Source organism: Lasiosphaeria miniovina (genome assembly GCF_030549165.1).
Source record: "Lasiosphaeria miniovina strain SMH2392-1A chromosome Unknown B0T26scaffold_8, whole genome shotgun sequence".
NCBI classification, from domain to species: domain Eukaryota; kingdom Fungi; phylum Ascomycota; class Sordariomycetes; order Sordariales; family Lasiosphaeriaceae; genus Lasiosphaeria; species Lasiosphaeria miniovina.
This window is the reverse complement of record NW_026848227.1, coordinates 1887806-1905032: the sequence shown is the minus strand read 5'-3', so window position 1 is coordinate 1905032 and position 17227 is coordinate 1887806. Positions and strand designations below refer to the sequence as shown.

General features: G+C 53.2%; 5 protein-coding genes across 5 annotated transcripts; 3 read left to right on the top strand and 2 right to left on the bottom strand.

Annotated features, from left to right (window-relative positions):
* Positions 1-7: 7 nt before the first annotated feature.
* Positions 8-445, top strand: B0T26DRAFT_658926 (uncharacterized protein; the record flags this gene model as incomplete). The annotated part of the gene is made up of 2 exons (XM_060438914.1): positions 8-182; positions 306-445. Coding segments are annotated over 2 exons (315 nt in total), but the record flags the coding sequence as incomplete, so codon positions are not given.
* A 2272-nt stretch (positions 446-2717) lies between these two features.
* On the top strand, positions 2718-4149 carry B0T26DRAFT_756980 (uncharacterized protein; the record flags this gene model as incomplete). Its single annotated transcript, XM_060446189.1, has 2 exons — positions 2718-2851; positions 4014-4149. 2 exons carry the CDS (start codon positions 2718-2720, stop codon positions 4147-4149), a joined length of 270 nt encoding a protein of 89 aa, XP_060290280.1.
* Positions 4150-6460: 2311 nt separating this feature from the next.
* Positions 6461-7652, bottom strand: B0T26DRAFT_744250 (uncharacterized protein; the record flags this gene model as incomplete). The annotated part of the gene is made up of 3 exons (XM_060444389.1): positions 6461-6867; positions 6913-7166; positions 7591-7652. 3 exons carry the CDS (start codon positions 7650-7652, stop codon positions 6461-6463), a joined length of 723 nt encoding a protein of 240 aa, XP_060290279.1.
* A 2248-nt stretch (positions 7653-9900) lies between these two features.
* B0T26DRAFT_497735 (uncharacterized protein) lies at positions 9901-10323 on the top strand. The gene has a single exon (XM_060435359.1). It carries the CDS (start codon positions 10002-10004, stop codon positions 10257-10259), a length of 258 nt encoding a protein of 85 aa, XP_060290278.1. The 5' UTR covers positions 9901-10001; the 3' UTR covers positions 10260-10323.
* A 2944-nt stretch (positions 10324-13267) lies between these two features.
* Positions 13268-16600, bottom strand: B0T26DRAFT_681095 (ANTH domain-containing protein; the record flags this gene model as incomplete). The annotated part of the gene is made up of 3 exons (XM_060440608.1): positions 13268-13351; positions 13493-15900; positions 15967-16600. 3 exons carry the CDS (start codon positions 16598-16600, stop codon positions 13268-13270), a joined length of 3126 nt encoding a protein of 1041 aa, XP_060290277.1.
* Positions 16601-17227: the final 627 nt, after the last annotated feature.

Here is a 17227-nt window from a genome sequence, read left to right as displayed (position 1 = left end):
TCCAGGGCTCGAGACCTGCGACGAGTGGATCTATTCCGTTGCGTTCTCGCCGGACGGCACTCAGGTAGCCTCGGCATCGTACGACAATACCGTTTCTCTCTGGGAAGTGACTTCTGGTTGCTACATGCAGACACTTAATGTTGGCACTTGGTCCTCTAGCATGGCGTTCGACTCTGCGAATGGTCTTCTCCACACAAATATCGGATGCATTGAAGTTAGCTTATCATCAGCAATACGGGACACCAGTCTTGATGCCGACGCAACATCTCATCGGTCGGTGATATCTCAGCAACACCAGGATCCAGTACAGGTCGGGGCCGGCCTGAGGTCGGACGGTTCCTGGGTCACACTTGGCGGTCGAGACATCATGTGGCTCCCCCCCGAGGTTCGACCATCTGCCTCGGCATTTTGGGCTGGGAAGTCGCAGTTGGCAGTGACGTTATGAGCCGCACCGTTGCTAGAACTTCCAAATAAAGCACATGGAGTTGAAATGCACCCATGAGGGCGTATTAAGCCCAATCAGGGAAGCTTCGGGGGCAGGCTTGAGCAAAGCCGGTTGCGTTGCGTTGCGTTCTCATCCACGAACCCTACCGTTTGCTGACGAACATACGTGCAAACATACACTGAGACCCGCCAGCTGAACTCTGGCCTCAACTTGACGGCGTGCGTGTCTCCGTTCCAGTACCACGACACGAGCACGCGATGCACCGTGGTTGCTTTCTCGGAGTAGTCAGTCTTCTCCAAGCGTATACTGGTAGGCGGTGGGCGTACCCGGCTCCTCGAATGGGCTCGTCATCATTCTCGATGCAAGGTTATCTCCCGAGGTTCACATCAATTCGGTCTACTCGGCCGACCCTCGTGGTATCAGCTATCTGCTGAAAGAAGCGAAAGCGTCACAGTCTCCGATGACCTTATACTTGATACAAGAGTCGAACTCACCCCCAAGTTTGGGCTCCTCCGTACTCACTCACACAGTGGTGCCTTCGGAACTGCGTGACTGGACCGATTTCAAGAGTTTCTCCGCAAATTCCTTCAGCGGACGAATCTCAAGTCTCGTTCCCACAATGATGACGGCGTCCACCTGTTTCCGTAGAACGTTCTTGAAGGCGTTCGTTATCTCCAAGTCGTCGACGGCGTGCGGGTTAGAGCAACCATGGCGACGGAGGGATGGTGGAGATGCCAGTTCCACTAACAAGGACAATAGTTTTCTTGGTGCGAAGCTCTTCCTTCAGCATATCTAGCTCGCCCAGTTGACCTCTGCTGATCGAGACGCGAGTGGTATTGTCGGCAGGATCGTGCTTAACCGAGTCGAGGCGACTAATGCCCCTGTATGGTTGATGGCGCGGGGCGCGGGATTTCGTGGGAGCTCTCTGCTTAGGCATGTCCGAATTTGTTTTCGAAGCTAGAAGGGGGAGAGTTGGACAGGGGGAGAGGTGGAAGAGGGAGAGAGATGGACGGCTAGAGCGAAGGCCGAGGGGGAGGGGAGGTGCCCCTTTAGTCTTATCGAAGCGCCTGTCTCAGAGCCATCCGACGTCGGGCTCGAGCTTGGCCGTTGACGGATTCCCCGCCGGCCCGCTCAGCGAGAAAACGTCGCCTTCGAGCGGGGTATTCGGCCTCCCGGCGAGATCGTGCGCAGGAAGGCTGACGCCATCAACGCCTGGGTCGATTACGCCTGGAAAATCGAGCCGAATAGTTCCCACATCGTCCCCTTTGACTGAAACGTCTCCCGCAGAAGATGCACTCGAGCCGCCCCTCGGAGTCGACTCTCGGGAGACGGGTTCCTGTATCTGGACGCGCACCACGGCTTCGACGCGATGGTAGGTCCACGCGCTGGGAGCTCAAGAGAGGCCTCAGCTTGCGCGGCAGCGTTTTTTCGATGATGTGCGAGTCCCCGTGCGGTTCTACACAGACCTCAGCTGCTGCAGAACGGCATCTCCTGAGGCGCAGGATCGAGGCCGTGCCATGTCCCATCCCAGAATGCAAGTCCAAGGGCATCGTGTTGGAGGATGAAATGCGGTTTAAGAACCACGCCAAAGCTGTCCATGAATGGGACCTGCGGCCCAAGATCACCATATGGACGAGGACGGCGGCGAACCCCCCTGAGACCCCGAAACCCACACCGAAGATTGTTCTCACACGAAGGGGGGGAAAGCCTACACCTAGCCCGAGGAATGTTCTTCGGGTTGGCTAATCGGTCTGATAGCTCTACCCACAGCAAGAAACATCCGATTCTCGGCTCAGTTTCGCTCGGGCTACGGAGCTCCGCAACATCTATCCGAGCCTAGATCACCTATGACACCTGGATTGTCGCTCGGCGAGCTCCAGGGACACACTAGCTACACTACAGCCTAGCCTAGGTCGGCTGTCGCTACTAACGCCGCGTCGCTAGTGATGCTCTCCTAAGGAGAGCTCATCGGCTGCTCCTCGGAGGACCGCCTCGCGGCGCCGGGGGGGGGAGGCAGGGGTGGAGGGGTGGTGAAAGACGGGAGGTAGGAGAAGGGGGAGGCGCGGAGGGAGGGGACGGGTACGGGGACGGGGAGGCTCGGAAAAGGGACCCTCCGTGCACTTAAAAGGCCGTCCCACCCCTTCGCCTCGAGTCCCCGTTTCCTCCTCTTCTCTCTTCTCTCTTCTCTCTTCTCTCTTCTCTCTTCTCTCTTCTCTCTTCTCTCTTCTCTCTTCCGCCCCTCGCCCACCAAGCCCCCTCGCAGACAGCCAGAATGCCTGAGGTCCCGTGTCCACGACGCAATGGCGCAATCAACGACCCAGTCACCCTTAAACCCGCATCCACATCCGGGTGCAAACCGCCTGGACGCGATGTCATCTTCATCGACCTGACGCGGGACGACGATAGGTCGGCGAGTGAGAGCAGCACGCCCTAATGCGAGGGCACACCCATCGATTTGACGCAGGACGACGACGAGCCGGCACCTGGGGTACGAAAGCGGAAGTTCAGGAACCCGGAACAGCTGGAACTCTACATGTTCGTACCGCAACTTGGCCGATGAGCGCCCCTGGCCGCGTGGCAGTCAGTAGCGCCGGCCAGAATAAAGTTTGCCGCCAGCTGCACGCCCAAGCGTTCGTGAGTAAACACTTGGTCGTCACGTATCCAATGGTGATGGTCACAGTCTGCGAAATGGGAGCGAAAGCTTAGGCACAGGAAGGATCGGAATCGAGACGGTTGTGTTGTTGGCTGTGTCGGGTGTTGGCAATGTCGACATCTCTGGTTGCCATTATTCCTCTAGTGTAGATCCAGCAGTACGTACATACACCCGGAGTCACCGCTAGGATTGGCCCAGGCCCTGCGCCGTCCTTTGCGGATGGGTTTCGAGTGGCGCACACATGTTGTCATGGCCAATAGTCTTATGAGGCTCAAGCGCACCGCAGCTGAGTCGCCCTTCCCCTTGCATTGGCGTCCCAAACCACCCGCTGCCCTGTCTTGTGCTCGTTCGTGTTTGCTGGATCCTTGTCTGGCAAATCCCGCCGGGCCAAATGTTAGACTTGGACCAACCCGGGGGATCTGTTGTGACCGAGGTAATGCAGACCGCGACTCCTCGGTGCCGCTGCGACGGCGCTTGTGAAATTCGGGTGCCATCCCTGCCTCCCCTATCCGATAAGAACTCGACTCTGTATATAGACTAGCTAGCGTATAGGCCCATTGCGGGCGGTGAATCTCGGCTTAGGCAGGAAAGCGAGCCCAACAACTTTTCTTGAGCCCAGCTCCCGTTTTTTTAAGATCAACTTCTGGGCTCATCACCGCTATAGCCTTGGTATCACAACACAACTAGCCGAAACAACAAAATGATTTCCCTCGTCGCGTTCGACCTTGATGGAACCCTTGCTGCGGGCAAGCAGCCGCTCCAAGACACGATGGGAGCAGCATTGGCGGATTTGCTGGATGTCGCTCGTATTGCCGTCATCTCGGGTGGTGACTAGCTGCAATTCGAGAAGCAGGTGGCGAGCCGACTACTAGCACATGCAAACCAGTCAAAACTATAGCTACTACCTACTACCAGCACTAAGCTCTACACATTTCAGAATGGGAGTGGCAGCGTATGTGCCGACCTGTTCGGCAGCGCCGACAAAGAGAAGATCCTACAGGCATTCGAGCTCTCGCTAGAGAAGACCAGCTTCGAGCCCGAGAAGACCTAGGGCAACCGCATCGAGGACCTAGGCAGTCAGATTACCTTCTCAGCGTTTGGCCAGCAGGCGCCGATTCACGAAAAGGAGCGCTGGAATCCCGACTTTGCGAAACGCAAGCTAATATGACAGCATCTCCGCGAACGGCTGCCGAACATGTCGGTTAAAGTGGGAGGGGCCACCTCGATCAATGTTACTCAAAAAGGTGTCGACAAGGGGTAGGGTCTGGAGAGGCTGCGCGACTAAAGCGGAATCCCCCTCGAGCGGATGGTGTTTATCGGTGACGCCATCTCCACTGGCGGCAATGGCTACCCTGCCTTGGAGCTAGGCCTGAAGACTGTGAAAGTCAAGAACCCCGACGGTACACTTGCTGCTATTGCTGGTATCGTGGCTTGTCTCAGCGGCTAGGAATAATGTCTCATAGGAAGATGCTGGGTTATGTATGGGTGATGGATACAGAAGGGCGGTTCCCACGAGAAAAGCTATATAGTTTATTAAGCCTTTTATTAAATTAGGAGCGTTGAGATTGAGATTGTTCCTGCTTCTTGTGGTCTCTGAACGGTCGATGGGACTTAGGCCACGATTCGTAGCCTGCTTACTGGTTTGCGCCGGCGCGGCTATTTGATATCTAAGATTTTAGATCCATCACGGGAGCCCGCTGGTCCTGCTCCGTCCGCGTGGCGTTGGTCGTGGACAATTGTCGTAGGTAGTGCGGCGGGAGATAGCGCCGTAGGAGCTCGGCCACCCCTCGTGTGTTGTCTCGATGCGGACTCATCGCCTTAGACGGCCTCCTCGGTAACGGGCAGCTGCGCATTTGGGCTGATGGTCTCAACCGCACTCTTCAATCTTGTCAAGGACGTGCCATCGCTCCTCAGAGGACAGGGTAACTACGCAGCGCCTAACTACGCCGGTCATCTCTTCTCACTAATCTCCTGACCATTTCTAGCAACGGCTTTAGCGGCCCTATCATCTGTGCCTGCTCTAGTGTAGTCGTCACTGGGTGCAGCATTCAGTTGCAGAGTCTGAATGCCTGCCTTAATGGCAATAGTGGCGCCTGTGTCAATCTGCTTCGGGCAGATGAAACGGCGACCGCGGCAGTGCCATTCTTTGCTCCTTGCCATGAAGCCAATTGTACATTCCCTGACGGCAACGAGGCTAACAGCTGGGCTCAATACCAGAGTGGCGAGATTACCTGCTGTGTTGGTATGGATTGCCCTCCAAACCTGAAGCAGCCCCTAACCCCTGAGGCGGGTAGATAGAATTGTCGGAAGGAGGTGCGCCACGTGACGTAATTGACCATTTCCGGCCACAATGTGGTCTGATCTACATTTTGGAACAAAGGCTTCATTTTCATCTAAGTAGCAGCGCACCTAGGCTATACAGGCCGCTCTTCTTCTTCCTAATACAAGCACTCTTTTGACGACGTTTTCTTGCACCGTTGTATGCGACAAGAATCACAGCAATGCATTCATAGTTGCAGCGAGGAAGAGCCTGGGGGGCGGAGGGGAGAACCTTTTGCATTTCGCCCTAGCGTATTTACTATCTTGACCAATGAATTAATCATTCATGCTTTTATCGCTAATTGTTATCACTTGCAAACTATGGGATAACAATTGCTATGTGAAGGGTGGCGGCTTTACATGGTTGGACAGCCACAAGCAACGAGTTGAAGGAAGGCTTCGAGAGAATTTTCGTAGAGCTTACACGACTATCGGACAGTAAGGAGTCGGTCAAGTGGCCCACCGGCCTTCCCCCTTCCTTCCAGCCTCCTAACCATCCGCATTATGCCCGCCGTACAATCACCAGCGAAAGCGGTCCGCTAGAAAGTAAACGGGGCACAAGCGAACATCCCAAAAACAGACAGACGACTTGGATAGAAACGCTTCTTCCGAGACGTTCCAATAAAAGGGTGAAGAAGCTCCCACTAATGAATCAACAGCCCATCTCGACACCTGCTCTCCAGTGCCGTACGGCGCCACCGATCGAACCTACTCCACTTCTGTTCGACTAAAGCACCCCCAAATAGCTCTCTGGTCGGCCCAAGACGGTCACTTGTCACATGTTGACTACTTTACGTGACCAGGCGGTATTAGACAGGAGTATAGGAATAAGGCGCAGAGGCTGGGCTCCTCGAGGAAAGCGGGCACGTCGAGTCAAGCGGTTTCACCGTGGTCAAAGGTTCCAAATCCTTCCTGCCTCTCCTGAAGATGGTATTCCGCATTTCCAAGTATACCAAGGATCGACCGATGCCAAAATCTTTGAAGCTTTTACTGAGACGCTATTGCCACATTGCGGCAGGTCGCCAACCCTGAACATAAAACAATCAGCCCAGTCTGCCTATCATTGCCCCGATGATGGCAGTTGACAATTCGCCATGTCTCGTCGAGAGCTCGCGGAATTTGGTGCACTTCCATAGCGTCTCGATCTTGCAGGCGGCATAGAGAACCAGGAGTGACCTGAGCTTCGGTGGTGTGAGCTCGTCATAGCAGTATTGTAGCGTATCGACAATATCTTCCACCTTGTCGTCGTCGACCTCTGTGTCTACCAGCACGTTCCCAAGTCTGCCAAACGACAGATACATCAGCCCCGAGATTCCGTAGCAGTCAGCAAAGACATATAGCTGCGCATGCGAGAGAATGACGTTGCCGGCGCAAGGCTTCGTCGCAGGCCAGTCCTTACGCGCTGGGAGAGCAGTGGAATGTTCTTTCTTGAATTCGCTCCACAGCTTGTCTCGCCGCGTCGTCGTAACCTCCTCGGGTGACCTTTTGCTTTTACTGCATTTAGTTTTCTTGCTGTTGACACCCCAGCCCCAAGCGTCTAAGGCGGGCTCGGCGACGTCAGGGTTGGGATAAGCTACTATCACCTCCGTCTGGGAATTCTCAACGATAAACGACTTTGCTTCCTTGGGAATTTCTCTGTTATAGTCTCCGGTATACGCATACTGGGCGAATAGTATGAACGTCTCCTCGTTCATGGATTCCAGCTCGGCGTAGAGGCCCTGCGCCTCTTTGAATTCACCGTTGACGAGCCTGTCGAGAGTAGGACTCCTATGTTGTACACAGGTCTATAGCCGCTTCCGCAGGCGACCGCACACAGCGCTTTGCACCTCGAGTGCTTAAAACTTTGCACTTGCACCGAAGTCAGGGGCGCTGAAAAGCGTGCACTTGCACCAGAGTGCTTAAAAAATCGTGCACCTGCACACACAAACTTGCACCACAAGCGGGCGGAAAAACAACCTGCCACGCATTAAAATGATTGGTTGCTAATGACGCAGGAACGCCTCTGTCGCGATTGTCTAGAACACGTATTTGTGGTGATTTGGCTGAACTTGATTGGCTATATCTCGCGTTTGGTTGACAGCGCACTCTCGACGGACAATGCTTGGAAGACTGCACATGCAACTGACTTCGGCGTCGGCGCAAGCTTAATCCGATTCGAAGCATTGGGGCAAACTTATGCTGCCCAAAGCTCCCCCTCGTCAGGCTCTCTCCCTTAGCATATTGTGCAGCAGTCATGGATACCATTCAATGCTTCGTATGCTCCGCGCAATTCCCAACACAAGTGGAGTTACGCGAGCACACGCAGTTATATCAAGTAAGAGTGCGAGCGCACTTGCCATAAGCTTTTCTAACGCGTCATACGTAGACCGAAATCGTAAAGCTGGTCGCGAGATTGCATGACCTGCTTGCGCACCGTGGTGCAGAACCCAGTGATGCTGCCGAGCATTCCGGCAATGGCGACAGTGCTATGCAGCGAGACAACACGGTCACCTCACCGATTAGCACGGACCAAGACTCCGCATCTATTATTCAGACGAACGAGCGTAAGGAACCGTTCACAAAGCGAGCACAACCGACCAAGGGGAGTGGCTCGGCGAACGGTAACATTGCACTCGAATGCCCCCATTCAAGCTGCGAGGGCCAGCACAAGACGTTTACCAGGCAACAAGATCTTGCCAGGCACTATACTATCCGTACGCCCCCCATTCTTAGACAATGGCACACATCACCTAATGAAGTAAATACAGATTTCTCATGCAACGAGTTCTGCCCATACTGCTCTACTACTTACACCCAAGCGAGCAAGTACATCGCACACAAATGCACGACTGAGGGTCCAGACAACCAACTGGGATACGCGAAAGCACGTGTCGAAGCATTGCGCAGCGATGCGAAACGGGAGCTAGATCGAAGAAAGACCAAGCGGGTCGGTAATGCGGCGCATACAGGTCCAAGCCAGCCAAAGAGGCGAAAATCAACCCGTCCAGGTGACAGTCACAGAAGCATGGATCAATCCACCTCGCTTCTGGCTCAAGAGGTTCTGTCTGAATCCCAACTGGAAACCGCAACCGGCGATAGCGGAGGCAGCTCGTTCACGAAGAGAGTGGACCTAGACTAATCTACCTCCATGCATTCTCACAATGTATATCTGTCTTACTTCCAGTCAGCCCACCTGATCCGTCCGCTGTTTTGCCGGCTGACATGAGTTGGCAAAGTCAAACCGACGAGTTTCCGACTCTATTTTGGCCCATGTAGCGGATCGACAGGACTTAGTCCTCCGCCCTCTGCCCTGTGGACGGCGGATTGGGTTTAGCACGAGTCGGAGCATTGCATTTGGATCAAGAGACACTGGAAGATCTGTTGTAAGTTGAACACGCCGCAGCTTCCTACTAGTCCTCTCTCCACATGTCATCATCCTTACTTGCTCTGAGGTACGATATTTGGTGACTACTTTTCTTCCGTCTTCTCCATTCCAGATACGACGGTGCAGCCCGCCTTTCTCTGAGATACGAATGGAATATTAAGGGTTGCTCTACGGGGGGTTAGTGAACATTATGAAAAGTAAGGGGGACGATATATATATGCCGCCTTGGTCCACCTGAACTAGGCTGCCAGTTTTCGAACCCTTGTGTACTGAGTATAATGTGTTTGTGAGAGCACAGCTAGACCGAACGTCAGCAAACATCTCAGCGTATTACGCCATCCCAAATCTCTTGCCTTATACGAAGGCTGGGGCAAAAGAAAGGGTCACCCTCCACAGTAGCTAAGTTTTGAACTCCCACAGTATGAATGGCTTGCCAGGTGCCGGCCAAGGCCTTGGAGGTCGCCGAACTCACTATAATAGCCCTGAAGACCTTTATCTTCTTCACTGTGAAAGATTGGCTTGTTGGCCAGCCAGCTCGCGTGCGAGGCTCAACCAATTCTGGAACGTGGCGTCCTGAACCTGGCACTGGGGAAGATGAGACTTTCTTCTTGCCCTAGCCTTCGCACACAAATTTGAGCTTTTTCGTGCAGGCGCAGGTAGGTGCAGGATTGGAAGCCCTTTGGTGCAAGAGCACAGCTTTAAGCACTCTCAGGGGTGCGCGACTTTGAGCACTCTTGGTGCATGCGCAGAAACTCCCAATGCCATTAACGCGTTAATTATCTGGCAGACGCCGGGTTACGAGACCATCGACGCCGGTCGCCATCCTCATCTGGCTCACACGCCCACGCCCTGGCTTAGCTGGTCGTCTTTTCGACGCTCCGCTAACCGAAAAGTCACTGTACATTTCGACGAGACGCCATCCTCGCACAGAAAGCATAGTGAGCTGCAAGATCCTACGACCGGGCTGCTTCATGGGCCAGCCCCCCCTCCCCTCCCCTGGGTGGTCGAACAGCTCCATGATAGATTGGCCGAGCGTTGGGAGGATATGACTCCACGGTGACGCGAGTTAACATGTTTATATCTCATCCCCCTCCTCCACCCCCGGTCCCTTCAACAACGCAACTTTCTCCACTGCCTTTTCGTCTTACCACTGCCAGCGCAGCCCTCCAACCCAGCCCTCATAGATCATCGCATGATGAAGTCTACGCCTAGACAGCAAGATGTCATCTTCACTGTTTAGTGCTGTCCTTGAGATGTTGCGTTACCATACCCCACCCCCCACCCGATCACCTTGCCACCCGATCACCTCGCCACCCGATCACCTTGCCACCCGATCACCTTGCCACCCGATCACCTTGCCACCCGATCACCTTGCCACCCGATCACCCTTTTTACACCAAAATAGTAAATATTTGAACAGCGACTATGCAGTCAATTCTGGAGCAATTCGCAAGCTAAATATAGCAAAATGTATCTAATTACATGTTCAATAATTATATCGAGCCGGCATTTGTATTACACGGCCAGATCGGGTCATGTTTGCTGGTAAAACGTCCTCATCTTCATCCCCCATCTCATCAGGTTCCGGCTCTGCTTGAGGCTCTGCTTAAGGCTCTGCGGGAACCTGGCCGCCTAGTAAAATGGTCCCTAAGTCCATGAATTGCTTATTTGGGTTAGGAATTTTCCTGCGTTTTTTGGGCTTGAGACGTTCCAATTCAGCCTCAAGGGCTTCAATCTGAGTCTTCTTGAGAACTAGGTCTATTTGAAGCTTGTCAACGGCCCGGGCCGCCTTCTGGATCTTCATTCTTGTACTCGGGCTGCTCCCTTTGCTCAGATCCATAACTTGACGCCCTGTAGTAGGGGTATCAGGGACTCCGGTAAATATAGGGGGCTCAAGGGTCTTTTCCTTGTCCTGGTGAATCTCTGGGTGCTTGGGAGCTTTGTACCTACTAATGGCCAATTGACAGTCGTCAGGAACGATGATTTGATAGTCTTTTCCGTGAATCCTTCCTCCTTGGCTACCTTGTAGTAGTGAATTAAGTTCAGCTTATCAACTGGTGCCGCGTCAGTTAAACTAGCCAGCTTGGCTAGTTCACGTCTTTAGTAAGCTTTTACGGCATTAAAAGGTCCGTTTTTAAGCGGCTGCAAGCCGTGAGTGGTGTGGGCCGGTATGAAGCATAGATATACATTATTGAGGAAGCATATCGTCATGAACTCGTCCTATATATATATTGTGAGATAACTAGACGAAGGAGCGTACGGGACTTATCTATTACAGTTGTATAGCTGCCGTGGCCATCGAGAATAAGAAGCCGGGCCTCGCTGTCGTACTCTAGTAATGCGTTAGTTTGTAGAAGAAAATTATCTTCAAGCCAGCTAATTACTATTTGGTTATTAGTCCACCCCTTTTCAGTGGTAACGAAGTGCCAGGGTACGATGGATGTTCTGCATCTCTTGCTCGAACTAGGATCTCTGAAGGTCTTTTCCTTTGAAAATAATGGCTGGATCGAGTAGAGTACCCGTAGCACCGATGCATTCGATTATAGTAGACCAGCCGCGACCTTGGTCGCTTTTTAGGTAGATTTTCTTCGTCTCTGTAGTCCCTAGGACTAATTAATCAAGCTCTATATATTATAAGTAATAGAAGAGATAATAGATATTGTTTTCTTACTAAAGCCCGCTATGATACCGGCTTTATCGATATTGAAGGTAAGCCGAGGACTGATCTAGCCGTATTCTTTCTCCCTGATATTGAAATACCAGTTAATAGCCTTAGACATAAACCCGTTGAAATGAACGGCTTCCATTCTCTTGCCGACTTTGGATTGAATGGCGGGATTCCGGGCTCTGAAGCCAATAATCCAGTTTTTCTCGATAGGCTCTAGATCCCCTACTTCTTTGCAGAGCGCTGCAGCAATGCTAGAAACTTGTGAGTATGTAGGCGCATAGCCGAGGCTTTCCTGCTTGATGATTTACCTAATGAACTTCTTTTCTTGAGGATCTGTTAGCCTGTGTTGAGTTTGGAGGCTCTCTTCTTTGGCAGGGATGCCTTTGAGCCTGTCGTCCAATGTTGTATACGGTACGCCATTCTTTTGAGCAGCCTGACAAATAGAAAGCTTGTTATCCGTGACATCTAGGTAGACATTCGCCATATTGTCATCGGTATAGGTAGACATTGTGGTAGTACAATAATATGCACACTAAAAGGTAGGGATAATGGAACACAAGGAAGCTAAGTTGCAATTAATTTGCGACAAGCAGGATAAATTTGTAGGGCCTCTGGGCTGACAAATCTACACTAAGCTTAATCTAACTGCATATGGCTAACACAATCTGGCAACGGCTTCTGAATAGCTTCATAATTGACTACGTAGTTGTTCAAAGATGTAGTGTTTTGGTGTAAAAGGGGTGATCGGGTGGCAGCGTGAGGGTGGGGGATGGGTTATGGTATGCCCTTCGTCTCGTCAACCAATTGAGCAGAAATGTCGACGCCACTGCAAATTTGGCCTTAGGAGTCGACTTCAAAACGAAGTTGGACAAGAACCTAAAGAACCTAATCCCGGCAGTCTCTCCCAGAGAGGTACTTTTTTGGTGTCTTCTAAATACCAAGTCCTTCCGAGATGACTTGAAAGCGGGAACCAATTCCGGTAGCGTTATGAGAATAATGAGCAAGTTTATAACTCAGGCTATACTACAGCGAGTTACGTCGCTAATTATTATTCCAGGGTCTCTATCCGACAAACTTATCCCATCCCCGCTCACCATCAAGTGCCCGATAGTCATCTACGACCCGGTACAGGGGAGCGCTCACCGAGAAATAGATGAGTGTGATGCGCAGATGTCTTACTTCTGCTCCGGCTTTTTAGAGAAGCTCTCGCACCCACACCATGTCCAAACCACTGCCGGGGCTACCCTTGAGAGACTTAAATCCTGGCTCGAGTTTTGGTCGGTGAGGAGAGATGCACGCGCAAGAAACTTGGGAAAGGCTGTGGACACTTGGCAGAAGTTTTGCAGGACGCTCGGTACAGTAGAGAAGAAGCTACTTGTCTCCTAATCGGTAGGCGACAAGGAGCAGAAACTTGCTGCTGTTAGAAAGCAGATCCTTGACCGACATGATCTCTCGCAGAACGACGCCGCCAAGCTGACACCACTCCGCGAGGGCTGCTAAACCCACATTGGTCAAGCCTACAGAAAGACTCATCGCGGCATTGCACCAACCCCTTGCTGCTATTCTTGCAAGGCCACAATTGGGTACTACGAACTTGACCCCAGTTATGAAAGCCTTGGGAAGTTTGAAATGAATGGGAGACTGCATAACCCGTCCTCCTGCGCTGAGGTCCTTGCGAGCAAGTACTGCGTTAGCTTCGCTGTTAAGGGCACGGGGAAATAATTAAATAGAAAAGGCACCTTCATTTCGGATATGACGGTGTTAAAAGTATCTAATTACATACTGTGAACCAAATCATGCTCAACTGGCATGACTATCCTACTCCTGATACGAAATCTTGCGCATCTCGCCCAGCCGGTGGCGGGCAGCGTTCAGAGAGTTCTCAAGTTTGAGGATTTCGACCTATGCACGGACACAAATTAGCAAACGTCACTTTTGCGCATGACTTGTAACTTCTTCATGTCGCCTGGACATGTTGTCTCCACGCCACTTGGACATGTCTCCATGCCACTTGGAGACGTATAACATGGGGAAATGACATACCTGCTGCTCCATCTCGCGTACTTTGAACTCGCGAGAGCCCAATTTCGAGTAGTCAATCTCCTCGTCGTCGACGTTGCGATCCTTGATCATGCTCTGCACCTGGCGGACAAGAGAACGGCAGGCCGCCCCAACGGCCTTGCTGGCTTGCTCCAGGTTCTCCTGACTCTTGCTCATGAAACCAGCCTTGACGCGGCTCGCCGCCACAAGCTGCGCAGTAGACGCTGCCACGTTGTTGGATGCCACAATGAGCTGCTCGGGGCTGTTGCGGTTCGAAAGGACGCCGTCCGCCGTCTCAATGAGCGTGTTTGTCGACGACGCAACCGCCTTTGCTGCCGAGATAAGACCCTCTGTCCATCTGTTGTTCTTTTTGTAGAACGCCGTCCGAGACGACGAGCCACGCCCAAGTGCCACAATTTCTTGTTGCGTCACAGTAGCGGCCTTGATTAGCTGCCCAATGGCTGTCGTGATCGCCAGAGCGGCATCTAGAATGGAGTCATGGACTTTAAGTTCGTACGTCGTGTACCCGTCTCGGGGCTTGTTCCTCAGCTTGGCAAGGCGGGCGGCGGCGGCGGCGATAGCATCAGCGGCCTTGCTGAGCTCGTTGTCCACTAGCTCGCCAAGATCTCCCTTGAGCTTGCCAAAGCCAGGGGCGAAGGCCTCGACAAGCTTGTTCAGCCTCTGCAGGTCTACTTGGACATCATTGTTGCTGTTGATGACAACATCAGTTTTCTGAAAAGGGTCCATGCCCTCCAACCGGAAGCTCAGGAGGCTGCGGAAGAACTTCACTGTCGACTGGGCCGACTGGCGCGCGCTGTTGATGAGAGCGTCGCTCTTTTTCTCATCTGTTGCAAGACGCATGAGACCCTTGGTGTTGCTGCAGACATCGGCGATAGCCCCCGAGAAGACGTTGACATTCTTGATCAACTCGGAGTGCGTGCTGTTAGGCCCGTCGGCGATGAAGTTGTTGAAAGACGTTGCGAATTCCGTGGCATTGGCACAAGCCTTCTCGATTTGTGACAGGACATACGAAGGCGAGGCATTTTGGTTGCCAGCTTGCATGGTAGAGTCAAGCTCGTACATGGCGTCATCGACGCGCTGCACGCCCGACTGAAGCACCGAGTCGATGATGTCGTTGATCTTGTCAAGCTGGGTGAGAATCAAGGTGTCGATCTGTCCATCAAGAGCGTGATCCGTATCGCCCTGACCATTCCTAAGCTCGTTGAGCTCAAGCAGCGTCTGATCCATGCCGGCTTTGTAAACTTCCAGCTCCTCCTCCTTTTGACGAAGAAGCTGCTCGAGATCCGAGCTTCCGTCCCTCAGCCTGGACTGGGCCTCTTCTAGCGCCCGGGACTTATTGCGCAGCGCCTCCTCTAGATCCGCCATCTCACGGTTATACTTGGACAACATGGTGGACATCTCATTGCCTTTGCTTCTTTCCAGGTTGTCGACCCGGTCGAGCGCCATCCGAAGCTCTCGCTTGAGTTTCTCCAGCTCGTCCTTGTTGGACCCAGAAAGACGGTCCTTGTCGTGAAGAGCCCGATCTCGCTCCCGGATCATGTCGGCCAGCTCGAGATTCTTGGTCTTGATCTCGCGCTCCAGCTTTTCCCGCCGATCAATTGCCTCCTGAGCAGAGGCGGCTTTGAGCTGGACCGATTTGAACTTCTGAAGGAGGTCGAGATGCTCGTGGCGAAGCTGAGAGTAAAGCTTTGCGAGAGCTTCATACTTTGTCCTCCACGTGTTTACCTGTTCCTGCAGAGCTCTGATCTGGTCATCCTTGCTGGAAATCTGTTGCCCGTAGTTGCTCTGAAGATGCTGTAGCTCGCCTTCAAGGGCCCTAACCCGCTGGTCGTACTGCTGAAGCATGAGCTGGTCACGGTCGTATTGAGCCCGGGCGTTTAGGTTTTCCTGTTCGAGCTTGGCAAGAGCGTCTTGTGTCTGCCATTGCGCTTGCTGGGCTAGAAGGGCTTCCTGTTCTCGCCGCTGGTTTTCTGCCAGCTGCCGCTGCTGCTCCTCGAAGTCGCGCTGGGCTTGTATTTGAGCCTGTTGCTGCGCCAAGAGCGATTGCTGCTGCTGTGCCTGCAGGACACGCTGTTGCTCCTCGTACTCTCGATTCTGTCGATCGAGCTCGCCTTTCCAAAACTCGGAAATCTCGTCCGGCTCGTCCGACTTGGGGACCGGTGGTGGGGGTGTTGGTTGGCGCTCAATCTCCCGCTTCGGTCGCGCTGGCAAGGCCGGGGCGGTTTCATCTTCGGCCAGCAGATTCGGCGGGTCCTGCGGAAGCTTCGGTATTGTGATGAGACTTGTAAGATAGCGGAGATTGGAGCATTCGTAATAGAATGTTACGAGGCGGTAATGCTGGGCGTTGTATCTCTGGCGGAGTGGCTCTAAAGCATCATTATCCCCGGTGGCTGGGAACAGTGTCAGCAAGGTCATGGGTAACGGACGAAGAGGACAAGAGAGGGGCATCAACGTACACGAATGCATGGCTCGAAGCATGCTGGTAATGAACTTGTAGATTCCGTAGCTCTCAGTCACTAGCGGCACAAGAGCCGAGATCCTGCACTCGTTGTTACCGACGTTGCGAAAATGCGAGAATATCAGCTTCTGGAATTGGTCGATCTTGTCTTGCAGAGTCATCAGGTCCGTGATGGTCTCGTATCCCTCGTTTGGGTCATTGATGGCCTTGAGACTGATGTACTCCTCGTACTCGAACGTGCCGTTGAACTCGGGGTGCTGCTGGTGGAACGACAGCTTGGCCAATAGATAGTAGACGTATTCCTTAATCAAGGGGCCGTAGCCTCGCATGCCCTCTCCCGCCATGCCCCTATTCAAGCTGTCGATCCAACCGCGGTTCGCCATAGCCTCTTTCAGAGTAGCGGGGTGGCCCTCTTGAAGGACTTTGTGGACTGTGATCAGAGCCTTGAAGGTCTGGACCTCGTCGGCGAGGATGGGCTGGACCTTCATGCCAGCCCAGAAGGACTGGGATGACTTGTGGTCCCATGTGTATACAATGCAGCTGCGGACATGCTTGCGCTTCGGGGCGGACTCTTCGGGGCTCGTTGCCTTCTTGATGTTGATGGACAGTTCGGCCTCGGATCTGCGCGGCATCGTGGTCAGCTTTGCGACATTGAAAGGGAAGCAAGAGAGCAGAGCGTATTGTTTTTGTATGACAACCGCGATGGGAGCAGACGCACTTGGTGTGGTCGAGGCTGCGAACCGTGGCCATATTGGGCACCTATTGAGCTGCTGCGCTCTTGTTGTCGCGCGCGAATCAAAAAGTGACAGCAGGAGATGTCTCGACAGGGGAAAACCAGCGGCAGCGGCAGTAGCAGCAGCCCAATGCTTCAATGCAGGCAAGGGCTAATGTGCAAAAGGGTACCCGCATCACCAGCAACGCGCGCTGGTTTGTCAAATCGAGAGATACCGTAAGTAGTTCAGGCTGGGATGGCTTGTGTGCAATAGCGTCGATTTGATGGCGTTTTGTCGTCGTCAGCCTTCTCCAGAAGTTGACAATGTCCCTGTCTGCCCGCCATGCAGGAAGGGAGCTTCGGCCAATCGATGACGGCCGGCTACGGAATCGGCGGCTGGTGACGGCCCGACGGGGCTGTCCCTTCCAAAATTTTGTCGGGCGCCACCCGCTGGAAACGTCACCTGAGGTGGAGTGGGGCACAGGCAGCCTACAGAGCTCCCCCCACCCCCAGGCAGGTGGCCAGGCCAGGCGCAGCGCCTTCGACC